Source organism: Taudactylus pleione, unplaced genomic scaffold (assembly GCF_031769625.1).
Source record: "Taudactylus pleione unplaced genomic scaffold, aTauple2 ptg000332l, whole genome shotgun sequence".
Classification (NCBI taxonomy): domain Eukaryota; kingdom Metazoa; phylum Chordata; class Amphibia; order Anura; family Myobatrachidae; genus Taudactylus; species Taudactylus pleione.
Window position 1 is genome coordinate 4,553,012 of NW_028284733.1, and position 26,581 is coordinate 4,579,592.

Sequence of the window (26,581 nt, forward strand, 5' to 3'; positions counted from 1 at the left end):
GCTAATGTTATAACCATATATCATATTATATTGAGTCCATCCATACTGTTTGAAGCATATATAAAACTTAATTAATCTCCCAGAGAAAATATTATATTGAAATAACATCTATGCTGTTGAAGAATGTATAGCATACTCAAATGTCGAGACAAGAGGATATGTTAGTAGCTGCGATAGCATATCCGTCCACAGCTGAATCACCCTCTCTGTTTTGCAGTGATTTCAGAAACTTAAGTGATTTTGGAAGCTATAATGATCTCTGGGCCTGATTCAGACCCGCTCGCGCGCGCTATGCGCTCGCAAGCGGGTCGATGGTGGCCCAGTGCGCATGCGCACGACGGAGCCGGCTCCATTGTGCGCATGCGCGAGACTCGGATAGCGACGGCCAAGCCGTCGCTCCAGGTCTCGTACCAAAGGGGGCGTGCTGTCGATGTTGAGTGACAGCATGCCCCCTTTGGTGGGCAGGCCGGGGGCGTGTCTGCCCAGATGGAGGCGTTCCCATGGGTACACCTACCGTCTGGGGCCGGCCCCACTGACATCACAAGTGATGTCAGTGGGAGTGCTTTCGGCTCTGATAGAGCCAAAAGCACTCTTGGCCTTGCGGCAACGAGACCCTACCGCAAGGGTCTCATCACAAGCTCGATGGTCGCGATGGTCTTGACCATCGCGACCATCTTCATGGACGCTCGCATAAGCTGTGGGTGGTAACCCACAGCTATGCGAGCGGCCAAGAGGCCGTTACAATAAAAAAAAAAACGCCCTGATTCAGAGCGGGCACTCGTTCAGAGCGTCCGGCTCTGAATCAGGCCCTCTGTTCTGTAAGTCAGTCTGCTCCTGACATTCCCCATTCCAAACGGTGTGAGAATGCACCTGCCTGCACCATCAGTTACTCCTAATTTGCAAATGTATCCAGGTTATAGGCGAGGACAACATGAAAATATGAAGGCTGCATTTGCACTTCAGGGTCCAGTCTTCAACCCAGGTCAACGCCGGGTACCCCAGCTAGTGCTACAATATACTGTAGCTAATGTAGGGGATTCAATAAAAAAGTTAGGTAAACAATTTGATCAAAGTTCAGACTTCAGAATGAAAACAGAACTAGATAATATATGCATAACCCATCACCCCAATGCAATTGCACAGGGTGAGTCACTATAATGCCTGAATATGCAATCTATTCAATGGCGCAGGAGCACATCCGTAGCCAAGAACAGACATTTATATGTAATCTGAGTACCTCTTTTCAAACAATGGCCTGTGCAATATAATTTATACAATTTATCAATATACTCTATGTTCTTGTTTTTCCAAATGTGTTCATGCTCCTTGCCCTCTCACTCTTGTTATTGTAAAATTTTATACCTGTCCAGGTACACTGTGACAAAAAAAGCACCTAACGCACGTAACGTGCAAGTTAATTCATCCCAGCCTTCCCGCAGGTGTATACAACAAAAGGAACAAACAGATATTCTTGCAGTTTACAAGTGTCCAGAGCTTTCAGGTCATGATGGGAAAACTCCTCGGATTACTGTGTGTCATCTCAACTCTCTCAGCAACTGGTAAATAGGTGTTATAATCCTTAGTCTGTTACAATTGCCCGCTCTATCAACTAGTAAATGTTTTGAATTAGATTTAATGTGTTATAGCCATTCTGGAGTTTGAGAAGGGTGAAGGGTAGAGGGGGAATAATTCATTTCTATGTCCTGCTATCCCATTCTTTTTATAGTTGTCTGTTTGCATTAAAGCTACTTGTATCCCACTGAAAAATATGTGTACAACTGTGTGATAAATGCAGTATGTGTTTGCCTACAAAATTATATACAAAATATGCTACTGTGCTGGGATATAGCAACTATTATGAAATTAAGCTGTAAAGACAAATTCAACTAAAACAGTTCGTTCTGATTTTTTTTCTGAATATTATTTACTTAAATTGATAATAAGTTGATTTTCAGATATTGAAGACAGTGCTTTGTAACTGAAAGCATATTCTCTGTAGCACTAGGTGCAGTGTAATGTGTGCTTTCACTTTAGCTCGTTTCCGTCTTCATGTATATTTTATTGTGTTTTTATTTAATTATTTAGATTTAGATAGTGAATAAAGCAGTGGGGAGCCAGCAGCAGGTCACATGACAGAACCGGCTGGAGACAGCAGCAGGTGGCTGAGGTGGACAGTTAGGGCAGTTACAGGGGGTCCTGAGGAGGCTGTCAGATGGAGAGAGGTCTGCCTTAACAGGACCCGGGCCGCGCGGCAAGTGCGCAGTTGTCCCTGACGGAACGGAGCGGGAGGTAGCCCCTGTTGCGCTTTTTATTACCTGAGGTGATCAGAGAGCGGTCCCGATGGCGAGGGTGCTGCCGCTGTAGATCCGGGGCCATTTCAGCGGCCGGAGGAAGCGTCCGGCAAGAGAAGGAGGAAGGAGTCATCAGGAGGGGGCGCGGCTGAGGCGGAGTCCCGGAGGCCGGCGCTGCAGCAAAGGATAGGCTGGTCCAAGCAGCTGGGGGACAAGCGTTGACTCTGCAGAAAGAAAGAGGAGACGGAGCTGAGTAACGGGTGAGCTGGTGAGAAAGGCTGCATGGCACACATCGTACCTGCAGTAGTCAGCACAGCTAGTGGCAGACAGTGAGATTAAGATGCGGCAGTTACTTTACCATAGCTTTCCTAAAAGACCAGCCTAATAGAAAGCCTGCAGAACAGTATGCCCTCCCACTCCCCTGTTGCAGTAAATACAGCTAGCGGCAGGCAGTGAGACTAAGCTGCGCTAGAGACCTCATCATAGTTTTCCCAGAAACCAGCCCCATACCAAGCCTACATAGCAGTTATGTCCTATCACTGCCACGTCCCTGTAGATACCTGTCAGCCTAGGAAAGGCTAAGGAGACAGCTGAGGGAAAAAGACAGTTCATGGGACTATTATTTCACCGTTCTCAGGGACAATACAGTAATACAGCCGTTTAAAGAGAGCCCTGTAATTATAATTGTTGTAAGCCCACAAGCCAGCTGCCCGCAGGAACATTTAACTAGGGCTGTCTGCAGCAACAAACTGTTACAAAGTAGCTGCGACTGCCAGCCCGCCCTACACAGCCAGAAAAAGATACTACATAGACTGTAACAGTTGCAAAGTAGCCGAGATTGCAAGCCAGCACCGTAGAGGGAGTCAGTGGAGTTCAGGGGAAAAGAGACAGTCAGCACGCAGAAAGAATAAAGTCTACCCGTAGGAGCTAATCGGTGTTAAAACCACTAATAGGGTCATTTGCATCCTCATTGACTTTTGGAAGTGTAACAGAACATTGCTTCTTCAACTAGAGTTATATAGACGTTAGTCGCAATACTGGGCAGGATTACTAAGGAGAGACTGATCTCACAGCAGCAAGTTCCCTTTAACTAATCTAAGTCACTGTAAGAGAAGCAACAGTATAAAGGACAACTTCAGTCAATGATAGCATAAAAGTGAACTAGCACCCGGGCAACATTGTGTACACCAACGGGACTTATGTGTAAACGAGCTCATGAACTTGTAGTTTTCTGGCCAGAAAAGTGTAGAAAATAGGCTAATTTACTGTCTAAATTAACTGTGTAAGGTAATGTTTATTGTTATCACTGTATAGTTAGGGCTGTTTAAGTAAATCTGCTTTAGGAAAAGTACTGTGTGTAGTAATCTTTGGAAAAAGCAGGAGGAGAGGATTCTTGGCCGCTGTTCCAGTACAATAAAATTCAAACTGTTGGTTATTTTTATTGTGTATTGCAAATAAGAAGAGTTGTTCTGATTGTAATTGAACTTGTAATTGACCCATTAAAGTGTAGACATTGTAATTCACTTGCTTCTACTCTAATAATATACTTACCTCTTGACCTCTCTGTAATCACTTGAGAAAGTACATAGGAACCCCATTCCTCACCTGTACCCAGATAGGGGGGTATCACATTAACCCTAACCTCCTGCAGCTTATGCCTAACCATCTCCCCCGAAGCTTAACTCTAACCTCCCCCCTGCAGCCTAAGAATAGCTCTCCTCTTATCCTGTTACCCTAAACCTAACCCTCCCTCTAACCCTAATACTTACTATTGGTATGCCGGCAGAGAGGAATTTGAAACCGCGATTCCGACAGCCGTTAGGATTCTGCTACCGGAATTCTGAGTGTCGTCATCCCGACCGCCAGGATGGTGACTACATCCTGATTGTCGCAGTCACCAGTCCACAATGAGGATAATGAGCATTGTGTTCCATAGTGTTAGTTTGCCTAAAGCAGAAAATATATCTGATCTTTTGCATTAGGGGCAAATTAATTAAACACATTTTGCAGGAAATCCCCTGAAAACTGCAGTTTTTTTAGGATGCCCACAAAATGTAAGAATCCCCAGGTGATATCTGCTGTGGATCCCCCATTTCCACATTTCCAATCACATTAATATCCCTGTAAGGTTTCTATGGGGGGCAGCAATATTGTGATAATGTGAGTATTGCTCTAGTAACTAGTGCCACCTTTAGCATTAGCCATTATAGCATATGTGCTACAGATTGCACAATTTACAGGGAGAGGGATCCATAGACCTCTATAGCAATTGTTTGACATCCTCTCTTTATTACACAAAAAAATAAATTGTATTCAATTTGAAGTGTAACGATGTGCCCTCATACATCTATCCGTTTTGCCCCATATGGTGTGATAAGCACGGCACAACTTAGGCACTACACCATGGGTAGCGTTCCTGGACTTTCAGACTTTTTCTCAAATGAAGGGGTCTATTTACTAAGCAGTGTTAGGAGACTGAGTGAAAAGTGATAAGGTACCAGCCAATCAGCTCCCAACTGCCATCTCACAGGCTGTGTTTGAAAAATGATAGTTGGGAGCTGATTGGCTGGCACTTTATCACTTTCCACTCTGTCTCCTAACACTGCTTAGTAAATAGATCCCCAAAAGACCCCTTAGCCTGTTATTTGTATCGTAGCTGCTCACAAAGTCAATTATAGTGTACTAGGAATTTAGGATTAGTATTTTTGTCGCAATGGAATTGGTATAAAGTTACAGATTGAGCATAATGATACACAACATGAAGCAAGTCCCAGGTCCCTCATATCAGACTTTCTAGGTATGCCTTTTTACACAGGTTAGCACTTGAGTCGGTATCCGGAAGGAAGATCTACAGTGTAGACAGTCGATAGGTCAACATCAGATGGTTGACAGGCAATAGATCGATAGGTTTAAAAGGTTGACAGGGTCAGATAGTCGACAGTTAACAGGTCGACATGGACCTAGGTGGACAGGGTCAAATAGTTGACATGGCCAAAAGGTCGACACACAAATGATCAACACAAAAAAGGTCAACACATGGTTTTTCATAATTTTTCATGATTTTTAGGGTTGGAGTCGCACCCAATGCCAGCATCAGTGTCCAGGATTTGTGCATTGTTATTTTGACGCGATGCAAGTAGGACACATATTTTGTGAAAAGGTCCATGACAAGAGGCATGGCGTGGCTTAGTCACAAAGTCTATGGTGCTCCAAATGGGTCTATTTAGTGCTGTTTGATGATGGATGGATGTTGATGCATCAGTAGACTCTTAAACATAATGGAGCTTTCTAGAGGGTAGGCGGAAGTACCTAGAAAAAAACCCCAAGTCTCTGGAGCTGTCGAGTTGCAGAGCCATGTGTCCTGTTTCCATAGGGACACTAGACTTTTACCCTACCAATGTATAGCATACTGGTGTGGATGTAGAGTGCAATAAATATCTATTTATTTATTGTTTTATTTGACTTAACAATTGTCCCACTGAAACTGGTATCATAGAAACTGTACTGGAAAAATTTTTATTATTATTCTACTCTCATTCCCATTGTGTTGTTATTTTCCAATCACAGGTTTTTCTCTAACTTGCCAACAGTGTCTGAGCACTGATCCTTCCTACTGTGTAGGAACAACCATGACCTGCCCTGCAGATAATGCTTGTGGTGCTATACGGACAACATCTACTTCAAGTATGTGTTACAGAGTTTGTGCTTGTTAAACAATGGGGAATTGTTGGGAATGTATAGTTACATTGGTCATTTCAGTTGTAGAAATACTAAACATTTAAGACGGAAAAGCAGTTAATAAAAATAGATCATTTCATTTCAAGTTTGATTTTACTGGAACGGAAAAAAGAAAAACAAGTAAATTTATTTTCAGATGTCCAAACTACATATAGGTGTCAGCAGCCTGCTCAATAGTGCAAGTTATCGGGGTATAGGTGGGGACCCCAGAATATTTATAATATTGGGAGAACTGGGCCGGATAATTTTTACGATGAATATGAGAAGCCCCATTAAGAACTTTCATTGAACATAAAGTAGGGAAGATGTCAGTCTATCACTTTCTAAAACATATCCCTTTTTTTCAAATATCTTTGTTCTATAGATGGGATCACAGTGGCTGGCTTTGAGATATCTTGTTTACCTTCGAATCAATGTAACATACAAAGTAGTATTAGCATTCCCAGTGTCAGGACCAAGAGTGGCACTTCCTGTTGTTATACGGATGAATGTAATCCACCAACACCTACATGTAAGTGTGTCAATATTTGTTTAGGTGAGAATTAAATTAAAATAAATTTTTGCTATCAGTTTTTAAATGACGGCACTTTAGTTAGTAAGATAATGTGTTCATGGGTATAAATGTCTGGCTAAAGTAAACTTACCATATACATTCTACCTCTGAAGAAGTTATTCTTAAGGTGATGAAACACGTCAGTGGTGACCATGTAATTGGTAGATGGGCATAGACACATCAGGAATAACGTTTGCAGATCTGTTTTGGTTACTGTGGACACAGAACATTTCCTTCACTTTAGCCAAAGCTCTCCTGATTTGCAGATTTATATTGGCTTCTATAGATACTGTATTGGAGATATTCTCTTCACCTGTGCTAAAACTCTCTTACATTGCTGATTGGGATTCTTATAACCCCCATTTTGATGGTACTGGTAAACATCTATTTGCAAGATTCTTCACTAACTCAATTATCAGTGTTTGTATAAAGATCCCTACGAAAATTTGTATCAAGATCTGGTGAACTGGTTGTCTGCCATACTATGGAGAACACATGTTTTTAGTTGTTTGCAGATGATTACTGTGCAATTGCCTTTTCAGCAATACTTTTTTTTTAATGAAAGTCATATTTACTAATAGAGGCATGATATTCATACAATATATGTGTCACAATTGTGATTCGTGAGATTTTCTATGCATTAGTGCTTCATACTCTTTATTCATGTCATACAAAGTATATCTCAAATATATCTCTCTATCTCATATCTATCTATCCATCTATCCATCTATCTATCTATCTATCTATCTATCTCATATCTATCTATCTATCTATCTATCTATCTATCTATCTATCTCATATCTATCTATCTATCTCATATCTATCTATCTATCTATCTATCTCTTATTTATCTATCTATCTATCTATCTATCTATCTATCTATCTATCTATCTATCTATCTATCTATCTATCTATCTATCTATCTATCTCATGTCTATCTCATATCTATCTATCTCATATCTATCTGTCTATCTATTTCATATCTATCTATCTCAATCTATCTATATATATATAAACTGTATATGTAGATATATATATATATATATATATATATATATATAAATGTTTTCTGGTTTTCAAAATTATAGCATGGGAATTTTTCATTTATCAAGGTACTACTATATAAGTCATCTTAAAATTGTTCAGACGCACCCCCTCCATCTCCCACCCTCCAACTAACCTATTGCTGGGCACTCATAGACTGGAGCGGGGGTAGCGGATGGTGAAGGGCTGTGCTTTATAGCAATAGGCTGCATGGCCCCTGCACTGCACAGAGAAGGAAGTGCAGTGTAATGTGCAGTCTTTTAACTTACAGACCACACACTACACCTCTTCAGGGTGCCAAAACTGAAGAGACACCTTCTCCATTGCCCACAATATATTCACCCCACTTAAGACTATTTCATATTAGTGTTTTTGATAGATAGATAGATAGATAGATAGATAGATAGATAGATATGCATCATATTTTTAGGGCAGGGGCACCATTACAACTTGCCTCTGGGCATCTGGGATGACCATATGCCACTGCACCTCCTCATTCGTGCACTGCAGGGGCCATGCAGCCTATTGCCATAAAGCACAACCCCTTACCATCCACGGCCACTGCGCCACAGTAATGCTTTTCAAATGTTTTTCGTGGGGACGATACACCCGTCTGCCCACGCCCCCCATTCCGAAGCCAATGCTTGTGTCACATGACTCATTGTGAATGTGTAACTGTTAGTGATTGGTAAACACCTGGATATGATGTCAGCCAATAAAGGTCTGTTTCAAATTGAAATGTACAGTATTATAAGGAATATTGTGCCCCTACTGTATAATAAAAACCAGTTTTATGAGTTTATTGAGCTGTGTGACCTTTTGCAATGTACTTTTATGTGGTCATGGAATTGTTCTGTTGCTTCTCATATCTACTGAATATACTGTAATTAAGTTACATAATTATTCAAACGAGACTTATATGGTGTGTGGACTTACCCAGTGAATGTTATGTTAAGTTTTAACAAGTCAGATCAAGTAAGTGTTCAGTATATTAAATGAAATACATATATGTTTGTTTTTGTTTAAATATTTTACAGTACCCAATGATAATTTTCAACCAAATGGACTGGATTGCCAGACATGCCTGTCAGCTAAATCTGACTGGTGTCATACTGGTGACACCATGGAATGTATTGGAAATGAAACTATGTGCTTTTTCCAACGTGCCTATACATATGGTAATTATAAGGTTTTAGATCTGTACCATCTATAGTGTCAAATAAATGAGGAAACCCTTATCTCAGAATCCAGTGATAGGGGTTAGGAATGGGATACCGACGCTCAGGATGCCGGCAGTCAGAATCCCAATGCCGGAATCTCGACAGGGTTAGGATATTGACTTGTTAGTCAATATTCTAACCCTCCCCCTCTCCCTACCCTAAACTTCCCTCCCCAGTGCTTGAACCTAACCTCCCCCTTCCCTAACCCTAAACCTAACCATTCCCCTTTAGTGCCTAATCCTAACCCTCCCCTTAGTGCCTATCCCTAGCCCCTAGCCCTAACCCTCCCCCTATCTACAGTACTTACCGTTGGGATGCCGGCCTCAGGAGTCTGACAGGTGTCGGGATTCCAGTTCCGGCATTCTAAGCATCGGAATCTTGACTGATGGCATATTGATCGGATCTGCAGTGAAAGAACCTGATTCCAAGTTGGATGCAGTGCCAATATTCGCAGAAATGGTCAATGTTTTTCAACTGTGCATGTGTATAAAGTGTGTACACACAGAAGCTCAGGACCGACTGAGAATCACAGTCTCTGAACTGTATTAGAATTGTATTGGGCATTTCTAGAAGGTGACTGGGAGGTGGCTATTCCGAGGCACTGAGACGTAGTATCTTATGGGCTTCCAGAGCTTCCAGGCAGCCAAACTGGTAGCAGAGATATAGTACAATCACTACAATGGCTTGACATCAGGTATCAGCCACAATCAAATCCTCATTCTTTCATCTGAGGAACATTGCCAGAATCAAGCACTTAATTTTCTCCGAAGATCTGCCAAAAGTCATACATGCATTTATATCATCACGCCTAGACTACTGCAACGCCCTCTACCTTGGACTCCCAGCAAATGAATTGCACCGCTTGCAGATTGTACAAAACGCAGCTGCCAGGCTATTAGCCTACCAGCCCCGTTCCAGCCACATAACACCCATTCTCTACTCCCTTCACTGGCTGTCTGTCAGATGGTGAATTGTTTTCAAGATTGGCTTACTAACTTACAAAGCCTTACATGACCATGGCCCAAGGTACCTAAAGCAGCTTCTGATTCCGTACCATCCCATACGAAGGGCTATTAACAGTACCTAGAATCTCCCGGAATTTGTCTGGGGGTCGAGCTTTCAGTTTTGGGGCTCCAGCCTTATGGAACTCACTTCCCCGCACAGTTCGAGAGGCCTCCACTCTAGAATCCTTCAAAAATAGACTCAAAACTTACCTCTTCACCCAAGCATTTCACTAATGTCCCTTGTTTAAGCTTATTTTGTGTTTTGTACTGTAAAAGCAAATATAAAGCACTTTGAGTCCTTTGGGAGAAAAGCGCTATATAAATAAAATTATTATTATTATTATTATTATTATTATTATTACAATTGAACAGCATAATAGCTGCAGGCAATTATTACACATTGGGTCTCATTCAGACCCGGTCGCAAGTGCCGATGCGCTCGCAACCGGGTCGATGTTAGGCCCTGCGCACGCGCAGCTCTGGAGCTCACTACAAAAGGGGCGGCTGTCGATGGTGATCGAAAGCTCGCCCCATTTTGTAGGCGGGGTGGCTACAAAAATGGAGGCATTCCTAATGGAACGCCTGCCATTTTGTGGGCGGCTTCAGTGGGGAGCTTCCTGCTTGCTCAGAGCAGGAAGCTCCCTGGGGCTTGCGGTTCCCGAGACCCAACCTTAGGGTCTCATCGCAAGCCCCGATGGTCGTGATGGTCTTGACCATCGCGACCATCACCCTGGTCGGTTGCTAAGCTGTGGGTGGTAACTAGCGACCAGGAGGCCGCACCAAAAAATAGAAGCAGCCACCCTCATTCAGAACGAGCGCTCGCTTCTTGCGAGTGCCTCTGAATGAGGGCCATATATTCTGATGCAGATAGGCAATAACAAATACACTATCCAAGGTTCAGGGCTGGTAGCGCTAAACCTGACTTTGGATAATGCAATCCAAAATCAGGGCTGGCAGTAGACAAGTGACATAGTCAAAACTGTGCCAATGTCAGGGCAGTAAAGAGTAACAAGATCCAAAAAAAGCCCAAGTCAGCAATGAGAGATTGTAGTCAAGAACATAGGATCAGTATCTAGCAATGAAGGAATTATCATAGGCACAGGTCTAAGAACCTAGCTGCTATTTAAACCTTCACCAGCCACTCAATTTAGGACCAAAGTCCAGCCCACACTAAACCAACTAACATGACACAGGAACTGAGAGGCCGCCTGGTTAAAGAAAAAGACTCTTCACACATCTCAATGACAACCGGCCAGGAAGCAGGAAGTGCAGACATAGCTGTATGTAAAATGTTGGCGTCTGTGCTGCTGCATCAGTTTTCTAAGGTTGAGAGGGGGCTACCGGCTTTATACTAGAGCATGACCCCTGACACACTTATTCCCCCCCTTACACTGCCCGCAGAGCCAGTACGGCAAGCCCCGCCCCCGCGACGTATGCACAGGATTATGGGGGCGGGGCTTGTCATATTGGCTCCACCCCCAATGTGGGCAGTGTTAGGGGAAATAAGCGTGTCTGGGGCCATGCCTGAGTCGAGGAGATGCCGGGTCCTATTGCAGCATCAATAGTAAGAATGTGTGTTTAGTGTGTGTATATATGAATGTATGTGTGTTAGTGTGTATGTGTCAATGTGTGTATATATGTGTTATTGTGGGTATGCTGTTTATGTATATGAGTGTTAGTCCCGGTCTTCATGTGGCCTGGAGGAGGGGGGCCTCTGTGTGGGGCTTTGGGGAATGAGGCTCGGCTCTGTGTGGCTTGAAGGGGGCCCCCACAACTTAGTTGCCCTGGGACCCCCACAAGCCTTAATCCGGCCCTGATTGTAACACTCCCTATTCTCCATCTGAAGCTACTCTAACTACTTAATTGTGTACTGAATCAAATCAGACCCATTTAAGTTTCAGTAAGTAGCCATAACAATACCCCATTTATCTGTCCTATCCAATCAATGATGTTATTTTAATGTTTATAACTTATTCTATGTACTTATGTGCCAGGAGTCTGTGATCTTAGCATGGAACCGTCATGTTGGCCTAATGAATCTTTAACTGAAAGCAAAGGATAACTGTGAGAAAATTTTCGTTTCCATAAAGTGCTAATTTGCAGTATTTTTTTTTACTTCATTTTATAAGTTACAATAATACTTACTGATATTTGTGTTTTATTATTTTCACAGCTCCCTCAAAAATGTCTTTGGCTCTTCGTGGTTGTGCCACTGAAAGTTTCTGTTCCTATGGCACTCAGTCAATGACGTATGGTAACCTGTCTATGAAAGTGTCAGTTTCATGCACCAGTGACAGTAATTGTCTGTGCAGCAGTCAATTTTTTTCTCTTCTTTTTGTTATTGCAGTAGTAACATTGTGGATTTTTTTTAAATAAAATTTTATTATGGCACAAACACCCTAACGTTTTATCTCTAAAGTAAATATAAAATGTATAATTTTTTTTATATATATATATATTGTTTTTATTTTAATATATTTTTTTTTATGTTAGTAAAAATTAAAATTACTGCATGAATTAAAACTCTAATACAAGAAACAAAGTATTTTAGAATCAGATTTATATTCAAATTACAAAAAACAATGTTATAACCGCACTGCGCTTAGCTGACCATAAATTCCTTACCCAAATAAAACTAATAGTACTAAATATATAAATAAAATGGTCAGAAAGTGCTCCCGGAATAGTATACAAGTCACAGATAACTGGAGTGGAAAAAATTCCAAACCACAAGAATATTCCCTATAAGGCAAGAGTTCCTTTAAGGCAACATAATGAATTCCCTATAAGGAAAAATAATGAATGTTTCTTAAATATCAATTGGTTAAAAATATAAATTTATTTGATATGCTTAGAAATAATACACACTTGTTACTGACACTAAATAAATATTTGAAAATATTTAATATCTCCCCTTATTCACAGCCCGCCTACAAGCTACTCTAAGTATAGTGAGCCTGCCCCATTTTCCTCCCTCCATGCATCTCCCTGCCCCTGTCACTCAGTCCAGCCATACCAGCCCACCTACCTCTCTTCTCTACTACACTTGCCCATGTCACTCCATCTGGGTGTTCCCACTCCACCTCCCTCTCTACTCAACTCCAGCAGCCACTATCACTCAGGCCGACCAAACTAGCTATCACCTCAATTGTGCCTACCCGTGTCACTTTTTCTGTCTGTGCCCCTTCATTTCCCTCTCCTTAATTCTGCCCACCTATGTCACTCAGTCCAGTCATGCCCACTCCACCTCCCTCTCTCATCAACTTTGCCCGCCCCATCTCTTAGTCCTACCATGCCCATCCCACCTCTCTCTCTCCTCAACCCTAGCTGCCACTGTCGGCCATGCCCACCTCACCTTCCTCCTTGGCCAATAACACCAACAGAAATGCATGGGGTGCATACACATGGGGATGCACACCCAAAAAAAGGGAAATGTATAGGGAGGGAAAGGACAAATATGGTAATATGGATAAATACGGTGAGACAGGAGTAAAATTGGGAAGAATAGGTGGGGACAGGAGAAAAAGGGCACACATATAGGGGGAGATGGGACAAATAAAGGGAAATTGAGGAACAGCGGGAAATAGGAGGTATAAGGGGAAGAATAGATGGAGACTTGAAAAATAGGGGGAGACAGGAGAAGTAGGGGCAAGAATAGGGAAATATTGGAGAAATAGGGGGAGAAATAAAAGTGAAATGGGAGAAATAGAGGCAATAATGGGAGAGACAGGAGGAATAAGGAGAATAATAATGGGGATAATGGGAGGAAAAGAGCAAAGAATAGGGGAAGACAAAAGGAATAGGGGATGAATAAGTGGATTTGGGGGTAGAGGGAGAGAGAACTATGAAGGTGGGGGAAGAGAGGGAAAAAACCCTGTACTAAAGCTAGCTAACCGGCAAATGGTCACTTCAAAATTCTAGTATACATACTGTACAGTATATACAGGTTTGTACTGAGCCATCTGGGAGTTAAGTAAATTCACAATGGGCCCCAATGATTCATAGTCACACCCTCTATCACAAGACAATGGCACCATTCGCAATAGCAGAGTACAGTCTGCACTCCAGTCATCAAAGCAGTTTTGACTGATCAGGTGGCGGGTTCGTTATGGGACCAGCAGCTACAGGGGCACTGCATAATATAGGGGCAGTACAATGTGGTATAATTTTGGGGCAGTACCGTATGGTGTAATGTAGGTGCAGTACAGTGTGGTATAATGTAGGGGCATTACAGTGTGGCATATTGTAAAGGCAGTACAGTGTGGTAAAAATGCTTCAAAGTAAGAATACTTTCAAAAATAGAAGTGCTAATAGATTATTTTTATTAGTTAATAAAATGCAAAGTGAATCAACAGAAGAGAATTCTAAATCAAATCAATATTTGGTGTAACCACCCTTTGCCTTCAAAATAGCATACATTTTTCAATTCTTCTAGGTACACTTGCACACAGTTTTTGAAAGAACTTGGCAGGGATGTTGTTCCAAACATCTTGGAGAATTTGCTCAAATCCTGCTGTTTCTTTATGTAATCCCAGAGAGACTCAATGATGATGAGATCAGGGCTCTGTGGGGGCCATATCATCTTTTCCAGGACTCTTTGTTTTTCTTTATGCTGAAGATAGTTCCTATTGACATTGGCTGTATGTTTGGGGTCATTGTACTGCTGCAGAATAGATTTGGAGCCAATCAGATGCCTCCCTGAAGGTTTGCATGGTGGATAAGTACCTGCTTGTATTTCTCTGCACTGAGGAGACCATTAATCCTGACCAAATTACCAACTCCATTTGCTGAAATGCAGCTGCAAACTTGCAAGGAACCTCCACTATGTTACACTGTTGCCTACAGATGGGTGTACTTGGGTTCTACTTGTTTCAGTGCCATCAGCTCAGAACTGGTGAAACCAGTGGTACCCAGGTAGACCCATCTACTGTTAGGAGAAGTCTGTCCAGAAGTGGTCTTCAAGGAAGATTTGTAGCCAAAAAGCCATACTGTACCTACGATGTGGAAACCATTTCAAGTGACTCAACTATGCATGAAAACATAAGAACTGGGGGCACAAAAAAATGGTAGAAGGTACTGTGGACTGAGGAGTCAAAATTTTAAATATTTGGCTGTAACAGAAGGCAGGTTGTTCACAGAAGGGCTGGAGATAAGTGTCTGCAGGCAACAGTGAAGCATGGTGGAGGTTCCATGCAAGATTGGGGCTGCATTTCAGCAAATGGAGTTGGGGATTTGGTCAGTATTAATGGTGTCCTTAATGCTGAGTTATTCCATTACATTTTCCCAGTTTAGTTGGCCACACCCCCTCCATTGACTGGCCACAACCTTTTTTGGGCCTCTATTATTGTATTTTCCTGTGTGCCCTTCATGCTTCAGTCTGCCATGGGTATATCTAAACATTAAATAGACAAATGTAATGACCTGTGAGTTGTGGGCGAAAATTTAGCATTTTATCTGTTAGATTTAAAGTGGTCATTTTATAAAAGGCAAAACCCAGTGCTCTGTCTCCTATTCTGCAATCAAACATTATAACCACTTTTATGCAGAGAAGTCTCTGCTGTTTTCCATATCTCCTGCAGGAAGCACTGACGCTGTATTATGATCTGTCGTTGGCTGCTGCATTTGAATCAGTGCAGTCTGCCTGAGAAGGTCTGGTATCTTCTCTTCTACAGTAACAGAGCCTCCTTCTCCATCTACAAATCTGTACATCTACACCCCTTTACTCATTTATTGGATGCTATTACACAGGAGCAAAATTATCTTTACCCCCCTCCACTTGACAGCTTGCTTCTGAACACTGAGTAATAGACCTGCTAACTGCATCTCTTCACAGCATAGTTAGTGAGTATTTGGAACTACCTATCTGTGTCCATCCTATTCCTTTGCCTCATTCAGAGCTCACCCTTTAATTATACTTGGAAAACATATATCATGGTTGTCCTCTTTTTTAATGAACCGCGTTTGACTCTCTTACTGCCATTAGAATTGTCAGGATGTGGCCTGGGATCGGCCGCTACTCACCTCCGTGCTGGCATCCTTGGGCTTAGGTGTTCAGTCGATGGGAGTGGTGGTGAGTGGTGACTGAGTATTCTCCCCAGGGTCTGCTAGGGCTTCCATGCGTGCATCCTGGTTTCCGGGGTGCTGGGCATGGGCACAGCCATTTTGGTCCATATCACCTGACTAGTCTCTCCCAATGGTAGTTCTGTGGTCATTCAGCTGATCCTCTGATCCAATGATCAGCTACCCAGGGGTATTTAAGTCTGACTCCAGGAACAGGAAACTGCTGTTCAACTTTGCTGTTCCAGTGACTGTGATTCTCACCAGTGTTCAAGTATTCCATTCATCACCAGTGTTCAAGTATTCCATTCATCACCAGTATTCAAGTATTCCGTTCATCACGTGTTCAAGTATTCCATTCACAAGTGTTCAAGTATTCCATTTATCACCAGTGTTCAAGTATTCAGTACATATCCAGTGTTCAAGTATTCTGTGCATCTCCAGTGTGCAAGTATTTAATTAATTTAATCTAGTTCTGGTCTTTCTGCCATTCCCAGGTACCTGTCCAGAGGGCCACAACCTGCCCACTTGGTGTGGCAAAACCCAAATCCCGACTAGAGGGGTCACTGGTGAAGACCACCAAGTGGGTTAGACTCAGCACCTCTGGGCAGGTCTTGCTAAACCTAGGTTTGGCTGCAATAGGGAGACTTAGCTGTCACTTAGCTAGTTGTTCCCAAGCCACCCTAACCCCTGGATTTTCCCTTACGGTTCCTGACAAGAATACTCTCAACTCTTTTCATTATGCAAATCTAGCCTTTTGCATCTTGAGTACTAAACTTACTCCATGTGACCACAAGAGGTCATCATTTCTTCATAACCTTCAAAATAACCTCCCTATATGCAACATCTGTCTCTGCTTCCTCTCTGAGTCTTTTTCATCTTATTCCAGATCTGTCAGATGCTGTTTGCTAAACAGGGTATAAAAAGCCCTCAAGGCAAAACCACCTTCTGATTAAAATCTCAGAGACATTATTGTTTGCCTCCATTATTTCTGCTCCAAAGAAAAAACATCTTCAAGCCATCAGGGACACATCTATGTATGAACCTATAACTGACATATGTAACATGCACATCCAGATATTTAATGATTTAAACCCCATTCACTATATACAAACACCAACATATTCAACCAGTCAGTCACAATGATCTAACATTAACATAAGTCTCCCCTGCCAACTTCAGGTTCTCAAGGACATTGTGATCTTCACAGCAAAGACACTGGTTGATGGTGAAGGGCTATTAGTATAACTGGACATCCCATAGTTTTGTCCACTCAAGACAATCCTTAAAAACTGCAATACCCCAAGCCACTGCACCCTGAATGGTCCCTCATGAGATGATCCAACTGATGTTCTTCTGTGATCAACACAATGTCACCTTCAGGAATCCTGTTGTATCATTGGCTCATTGACCCCAAATTCCATATATATTTCAATGTGACATTTTGCTTTATGATAGAGATGTGCATGGACCCCCGTGTTTTGGTTTTAACAAAACAACCTTAAAATGTTATGGTTTTGGTTGTGGCAAAACCACTCGCAAATGTTTTGGTTTGGATTCAATTTTGGGTTTAGCTTTCTTTAAGATATGATATTCGATTTGACTCAGAAACCACAAAGATTGGGTGTGTTCAGTTTTTAGGAAAACTGCACATCTCTACTTTAATAAGATAAATCTTTCTCCATTTATTGATTTAACATTTCTTTTTTGCCAATCCAAAAATTCTCTACTTCCATCTCTCCCTCTTTTCCTTTTTATGTTGTTGGGGTTTTTGTTCCCTTATCTATCTACTTTTTCTGTTTTGTCCACTTCCCCCTCTCTCACTCTTTGAGGGGTCTATTTATCAAGCAGTGTGGAGAAGTGAAACAATGGAGAAGTTGTCCATAGCAACCAATCAGCTTTAAAGTAGCATTTATCAAGTACAGTCTATAAAATAAGTTAGGAGCTGATCAGTTGCTATGGGCAAATCTCCACTTGTCCACTTCTCCACACTGTTCACTCCTTGATAAAAAGACCCCTTAGTCTGAATGGTGAGATGTGATTTAAAATGTTCTCAGCCTTGTTGAGATTTGGTTTTCACCTATTCTGCATAATCTAATTGTTTACACAAGATTGACTACTTCGGCTTTTGTTCTACCTTTTTCCTTATGTGCTGACTAAAATTCTACATCCATAGTAATTTTCTACACATCCAGTTAATAATCATAAGAGGTTTATCAACTTGCTAATCAATGCTTTGACATATCAATGCACTGCAAGTACATTACTGATGTATTGTGCTTCCTATGCTTCTGCTGTCCATCTGTTTGCTTAGTGTTGGACTGTGGATGAGAGAGTGAGATAGTCCTGAGGAGAAAGAAAATGTGCACTCCTGGAAAAAAACTTAGATGACCCCTGATACCAGACTCAGCATTGCAGGATGTCAAATGTTTAGACAGATGAGAGATTGCACCGATGGAAATGAGAAAAGTACATGGTGTTGGTTTATGTAATTAGGATTGGTGTGCTAAGCATCCCTGATCAGCAGAAAACTTCATTCTAGAGCCAGTGAAAATGGATATGAAGAGCATTTTGCCATCAGGTTTGCTCACATTAAATATTAAAAAGGAGTGATAAAAAGAAACATTTTCACTCCCTTCATACCATGGTAACGTTAAACGAAAATACTAGTGGTGATTTACTTCATAATTGCTTCAATGCAAAAAATAACTTATTTGGTGAAAATATCAAATGCTTCCCTAATTAGTACATAAATCTGTCCCAAGGACCTATAGAGATAATCACACACACTATTTATTGATAATTCCGAAGGCTAAATTTTATGCTTGGGTGAGAACCATTTGGTAGCCAACATTATATGCTTATAATGTATCGTCGAAGAACATAATCTTCATAATTGACAGGATCTTTAAGCAAAAATAAAATAAATATCTTGTTCCAACTAATTGCATTCATTTATTTCTCTCCTGCTCATGTATTCTAATCCACATATGTTCTCCACTGTCTGCAAAAGCAATTATGAAGTGATTCGCCACTAGCATTTTCGTTTAGCATTATCCTGGAATGACAGGAGTGAACATGTTTCTTTGGGTGTAGTAGGTATTACCGCCGGCAGCATGGCCGGTGGTTCAAATCCAACAGCGGCAGCCGGGCAAGGGTGAAAATCCCGATTGTCCTAAGGTAAGTATCGCTAACCTAATTCTACCCCCTAATCCTAACCCTCCCTTAGGGGTGCCTAACCCTAACCTCCCCCCCCAAGTGCCTAACCATAACCCCCCCTGAGTGTCTAAACCTAACCCCCCTTTCCCCACAGCCTAAACCCAAGTCTCCCGGTGGGGTGCCTAACCCTAACCTCCCCCCGGGAGCCCTAAAACCTAGCCCTCCCCCCCCCCCGAGGGCTGTCCATGCTCGGCTTACCTTCGCTCGGTATGCTGGGCGTCTGTCTTCTGGCGCATGATTAATGACAGGTGTCGAGTTTTCGACACCTGTCATTAGTACCACGCCGGGATTAGAGAGTCGGGAAGCCAGCGGTCGGTATTTAGACCGTCGGCTTGCTGACTACATCCCATTTCTTTTTATCACTGCTTTTTAATATTTACAATTAAAAGTTATATTTTATCAGTTACTTTTTTGCATACTTAATTAACTATACGATTACCGTATTACTTACAATAGATTAAATATTGCCTTTTTTGCCTTTTATGCAAATAAATATTGATGTGTACTGCCCAAAATAACTTTGGGAGCACCACCAGCATAGGATCATCCAAGATACAATTGATAGGTAGATCCTCATGTTGGTTCTGATAAATGACTTGTGATATATATATACATTTTCTTAACTGGTGCGAGCTCAATATCTAAGTAATATTGCTCACATTATCACCTAGACAATCATGTGACTATACATGGTCAGATTTTTCCTTCAGATATGAACGATAACGATTTAAAAATTGTTCAGTCGTTCATATCTGAAGGAAAATCGTTCATATCTGACATGCCTGAACGATGGACGATCAACGATGCGCGTTCCCGTTTGTCAGATAACGATATCTGACATCTGATGGGTTTGCAGTCAGACTTGGACGATTCCATTCATTTTAATGCAGTCAAAAATCGTTCAATCGTTCAAATCGTTCAAATCGTTCAAATCGTTTAATCGTTCAATCGTTCATCTGACAAATCTGACAAGTCTGACAAATCTGACCGTGTGTATGCTCCATAAGCCTGAAGGCGATTTAACGGGCATTATAAAGGGTTTCAGGTAAAAGAGGGGCTCTAATTGAATAGCCACGGGCATTAAAGCCAGAGGATACCACCCTTTTTCACACCCGTTAAATTAACAAGGCTAATTGAATTCCCTTTATAGTCATCAAAAGATTTATTTGAAATATTGGCTGTCCTACCAAAAGGATCAAGTTATTTATTTTCTAACCTGCCCATGTGGCTGATGTTCAGTATAAGGGCAAAACCAGTTGCATGTTCTGTTAACTTATGGCCCAATATATATCCTCTATCCATTCACTCACAAATGGAGATAGACAAACCAGTGGAAGCAAATTTTTAATACACCAAATTTGTACCCTAGGATAAATGATCACTGATTGGATACACCCAGCAAGGAGGGGAGGTAATCAAAGACTCACTTTGGTCAAGTGTGATGCAAGGTGGATACACCATTTGGATATGGCGGCACCAAGGGTACTTAATGAATATAATTCCCTTAATGTATTCTTACAATAGTTTGATTGCCAATGAAGTGACTTTTATATTTTTAAGATGTTTGCACATGTTTCTTCAAAAGATGTATATATTGACTAAGTAACCCAATTGTAGAGTGCTCACCTCAACTTGAACTTGACACCATGATAAATTGTTTCTCAATTTTTATACTTTCACCTTTTACTTTGGGATCGATAAGACAACTTTTTTGTATTTTCCATCTTCCTATATTTTTATTTTTTTGCACTTTTTTCATGTTAGCATTTTTGGGATAATTGAAATTGTCCAATTTTTTATATTTTTAATTGTCTGTTGTCTAGGTTTATTTTGTAGTGTGTCATTATTATTCAGTGTGCCTATGTATTTATTTCTATATTTTCTTCTTTGTTAACTATATTCTCACTTTTTTCTTTTTGTTTTTTATACCATTGGCGGGGCTATTTTATTGTAAAAACAGATTCACGAAATGTGTGTGGAGCTACTGGGGGTGAAGCTATAGAAAAACAATTTATATTATATATATGGTATTTAGAAAAGAAGGCACTCAAAATGGACTTTAAAATAACATGTATCTTATTATGAAAAATACATTTTGGCCCAGGACATTATGTCATAGTTAATGAGCGGTTCAGGAACTGAGGGCCCGATTCAGACCCACTCGCTAGTATGCGTTCGCACGCAGCCAGCTGTGCGCGAACCAGTCCAAGCAAGTGGGAAGCGTTCACTCGCTGCACATAGACTGCCCAGCTGAGTGACAGGACATTCTGTTTGTGGGTGGTAACGGGGTTGGACTATGGAAACCGGGAACTGGAGGTGCGAACGCAGAAGCACCTGAGCATCTTAACCCCATTTTAGAGGCGCACGTAATTAAGATGCAGTGTCGTTGTACACGTCACCTGGTTGAATTTTACACCAAAGTGCTTGCGGTAGGGTATGGTCAACCACAAGCACTGCGTTCGCTTCCGATGGTACTCGATGTTACCGATGGTTGCATACACTTCCTGGAGATGATTTGCATAAGTGGGCATCTTAAAACAGGCTTGTGGGCATCTGCATACACACTGCGATTGCACGCCAAGACATAGTGGGCGTGCTAATGCCTTGCTGTGCGATTTGTTAGCTCAATTTGCATATGCCTCTAGCAAGCGAATGCATCTAGCGAGCGGGTCTGAATTGAGCCCCGTGTTCCTGCTGAAAAATAACACTGAAATAGCACTGATTATGTGTGTTTGGTGATTTACCGCTATGTTCAGTCCCTCCAACATGACCCCTTCCATTAATTACAAAATGCTCTGCTCCTGGACCCCTCTTAATTTATGATTGCAGTCACCTGTGATGAAACACCTGTGTCATCAATTACCTAGTTCAACACAGGTGGCTACTATCATACTCATCACTTCCTGGCATTTAAAAAATATATATTGTGGCCAGACTCGAAATTCCGGGATTGGAAGCTTCCAATCCCGAGATTCAATCCCAGACAGTTTGGGCCAGAATCCCGCTGATCCTGGGATTGGCCACCCTAATTTTTATCCTTTGCACCCATATTTATGTTTCTATACTATTGGTTTCAGTTATGTTTTTGTAATTAAGAGTTAAGGTGCATACACACACAACGATTTATTGAATGATTATCGAAAATGATAACGTTTATCGTTCAATCGTTGAAAAAATCGTTAACTTTCTGAGTTTAAATGATGAACGATTATCGTTCATGCACGTTAACATTTGTAGTTTGTAGTTTGTAGTTCAGTCAGACTGACCAACTCACCGATTTCAGTAAGGGAATATGCAAAAATCGTTTGTAGTTCAAAAGAATTGTTCATTACATTTAGTAAATGAACAATTTTAGTAAACGATTTTCTTTCATTTTTCCCTTGAAAAAATGACAGAAAATCATTTACTAAAATCGTTCATTTAGTAAATTGTTGTGTGTGTATGCAGCTTAAGGCATTGTGGCCACTTTATATGTTATTCTGAGTGTTAATACACTTAAATAAAGAAAATATAGGCGCTGATTGTCCACGCAAATTTATTTAAAACACAATTTTTAGATTGCAGCTATTAAAATATAATTGCCGGCCGGCACAAATCAGATCATTTAATTCACATAAAATTACAAATGTTGGGGCGTATGTATCAAAGATTGATGTTAGATAAAATTGTGAAATATATATCACCAACCAATCAGCTCCAAACTATCATTTCTTAAACACAGCCTGCAAAATGTAAGTTACAAGATGATTGGTTGGTGATATATATCACAATTTTATCTCGCATCAAGCTTTGAAACATATGCCCCTAAGCCTCAATATATCATTTAATTAATCTCTGTTCATAGAACAGTTTACAGCACTATTAAAAACCTGATATCACTCTTTAAACAGGTTCAGCTCTGTATTTGGCACTGGTGTTTTTTTAGAAACTTATAATATAACTATATTGCTGACTATCACTTAGAAAATAGGCAGTTTAATCTCTATTTAGTATACTTTTTCATCAAGTTGTAATACTGACAGAATTGTATTTAATAGTAAAAACTATTCAATTATGTATCCATTTGAAGAAATGACTTTTCCCATATGCCACAAACAGTGTTGCTCCAGCTGGTCAGTTCTTAATGAGGTTGTAACAAGAAATAGCACACAGTGTTGCAGTTTAAATGTAATTTTGCAAGTTTGTAGCAAGCTGTATCAGAAAAAGAATCCACAGTCTTGTATTTAGATGTTAATATGCAACCATATATAAAGGTATTTCCACATTTATCTATCAGCACTTATCTCCCAGTAATTCAGTTTTTTAACTGGAATCTATATAGACATAGACAATGATAAAGTTCCACTCAATTATATTCAATTGCCGTTAATTGGTATCCTAGCAACTTACTGCCCTTTACTAATCCGTCCTCAGCATGTGGATCATAAATAAGCACTTTTAGGATGTAATGATCCAGTCCTCCGTGTGTCTGTAATACCCCTTTTACACCGGAGCTAAAACCCGGGTTTTTTAAGGGTTAACCCGGGCAGCTCCCTGGTGTAAAAGGGCAGGGGGTTGGATCGCCGGGTCGAGTGACCCGGCAATCCAACCCAGGTAACTAGCAGGGTTTAACACGGGCATAGCCCGTGAAACCCTGCTATGGGAACAGCGCACTCCGGGTCACGAAGACCTGGAGTGCGCTGCTAGCCGGCCGATTGGTCGGGCTTCAGTGGCGCTTGGAGATGACGTCATCTCCAAGCGTCCACTTTCACTCCGCAAAAGCCGGGTCTATGCAGACCCGACTGCGGTGTGAGCGGCGCTAACTCGGGAATATCCCGAGTCAGCGCCGGCAAAATTCCGGGTCTGATCCGGATAGGAACTTTGTTCCAACTCCGGGTCAGACCCGGAATTTAGGTGGAAAAGGGGTATAAGTAATCGCAAATCCTTATCCTCCCAGCTGTTGGCAGCGTCCGCAGGGGCCTATGTATCAAAGCTTGATGAGAGATAAAATTGTGAGACAAAAAGTATTAACCAATCAACTCCTACCTTTAATTTTTCAAACACAGCCTATAAAATGTAAGTTAGAAGCTGATTGGTTAGTGATTTATATCTCACAATTTTATCTCTTGTCAAGTTTTGATACATAGGACCCCCAGTGTGTAGCTATATCCAGAGGGTCTCCTGACAGGTACAAACAGACTCCCACAATATACAGTAGGACAATGTCCCGGCTCATGGCACTTGTGGTTTGGAGCTGGTATCCTTAGGACAGAGTACTAAAAGTCAGTAAGTTGCTGGGATAAAAATTAACGGCAATTAAATATAATTGAGTTGAACTTTGTCATTGTCTATTTCTATATACATTCCAGATAAAAGACTGAATTACTGGGAGATAAGTGCTGATAGATAAAGGTGGAAATCCCTTTATATATGGATGCATATTAAAATCTAAATATAAGACTGTGGATTCTTTTTCTGCTACAGTTCGCTACATACTTACATTTGGGATGCCGGCTGTCGGGATACTGGTACCAAAATATTGACCTGTTGGGATTTCAGTGCCGGTATTTATCCCGTCGGCATCCCGCACGCCAGGATGCCGACTACATCACCCTGAGATATATCTGTGACTCCTTTAAGGTCTTATCAGTGTGATTGGTAAAATATAGAAAGAAACCACTTGCTTACAAATCTGATCTAAGCTTTTATGATCAGCTTGGTCTTTGAGCAGAGCGGTACCTACAGTACATGCAAGGAGGAAGTTCTAAAGAGTTAGATCTATAAGAAGTAGAGATGAGCGCAGACTCCTGTGTTTTGGTTTTGGTTCTAATTCATCATCATGTTTTGGCGTGGGCCTTGGTTCTGTCACCTCCCTCAAGTGATTTGGTCTGGATTTGGTTTTGGATTCTTTAAAAATTTATAAAAATCGATAAAACAGCTACAGTCATGCAGTGTTGTAACAAGGGGATATGGAGACATTTAAAGATACTTTTCATGCAAAAAGCAAGAAAAGAAAAGACAAATATGCCTTTGTGGGGGCACTCTTATAAATAAACTTGAAAAATGATATTGAGATGATGAATTTAACATAAAATTTAACGTTTAATACAATACTCCTTAAAAAAGAATTCTCACCAAGGGTGATGATATGTTACAAATGTAGGGACAGTTGACAAATATATAATACACTTCAAATATATGAACAATTGACAAATATCACAAGATATTCCAAACATAGAATATTCAATCTGGAATCACATGCATAAATGTATGTTTAAAGGCGAAAATGTCTCCATATTATACCCTGAGGAAAAAATAGATAATAAAGTAGAAAATATGTCTAATTAATCTATATCCAACAGGGACATAACACCACTCCAATTAAGCATAACATATAATATTATAGCCTCTTATGTTTTCACAAAAAGCAATTTTGACAGTATTGGTATAAAGTGACCTCTCTCTGTTGAAAAGAAAAATATATCTCTCAAATTATGACACTGCAGTTGTCATAACATGGATCCCAAGCACCTAGATTGAAGGTGAAAAGTCCCAGACTGAAGGCTGTTAATTACTTATAATCATGATAGAATAAGGTCCTAGTTGGGACAGTGCTCGTCTGACATATATGTACTAAATGGAAAAAAAACATGATTATACTGAGACCATGTATAGGGAAAAATAGGTTAGAGGTAAATAAAAAAATAAATAAAATTGAATATAAAAATGCTTGACCTGATTACAACAATGGTACTAGGTAGATGATAACTCTCACTAAATCTCAAAGAATGATACCATTTGGCAGAATATATTAACCAACAAAATTGGTATACATGTCTCAGGATTGTGTATAAGGTTAGCGAAAAATGTTAGGTCCAGGGAGATGAGAAAAGCGAGTGTCCACTTCTACTTTCCCCTGTCTAACATCAAACAGGGGATGAGAGAGAGGAAGACGCTGGCCCTGGCAGAAACAACAGTAACGCTTCTGTTGTCTGGGTATTCAGCCATGCCTAACTCCTGTTACTGCACTGGCATTGCAGGAGAAGTCACTGGCATCTTCCCAGATGAGAGAGCGCTATGAGGGAGAGTAAAGGGAGTACTTTGGAGCCAAGGGTCCGTGTTGGAGAGGCTGCTGAAGTGGTGTGTGTGAGTGCTGCTGCTTGCGCAGCTGGTAGGATGCACGTTTTGCCGGGAGGCTTGGTCACTTGATCATATATTTGAAGTGTATTATATATTTGTCAACTGTCCCTACATTTGTAACATATGATCACCCTTGGTGAGAATTCTTTTTTAAAGAGTAGTTTATTAAACGTTAAGTTTTATCTTAAATTCATAATCTCAATATAATTTTTTAAGTTTATTTATAAGAGTGCCCCCACAAAGGCATATTTGTCTTTTCTTTTCTTGCTTTTTGCATGAAAGGTATCTTTAAATGTGTTCAGCACAAATTTTGGGGTGGCACCACCAACCTAAGTC

The 26,581-nt window shown here is 40.9% G+C and overlaps 1 protein-coding gene across 1 annotated transcript in view; it reads left to right on the plus strand.

Moving 5' to 3' along the window:
* Window positions 1-1,507: 1,507 nt before the first annotated feature.
* The window catches only part of LOC148509107 (phospholipase A2 inhibitor NAI-like), a 29,548-nt gene continuing 4,474 nt past the window's right edge, over window positions 1,508-26,581 (plus strand). Inside the window, exons 1-5 of the mRNA XM_088443630.1 lie at window positions 1,508-1,559; window positions 5,859-5,975; window positions 6,394-6,540; window positions 8,664-8,804; window positions 12,024-12,146. Coding sequence (XP_088299756.1) covers window positions 1,508-1,559; window positions 5,859-5,975; window positions 6,394-6,540; window positions 8,664-8,804; window positions 12,024-12,146 — 580 coding nt within the window. The remainder of the gene's footprint in view (window positions 1,560-5,858; window positions 5,976-6,393; window positions 6,541-8,663; window positions 8,805-12,023; window positions 12,147-26,581) is intronic.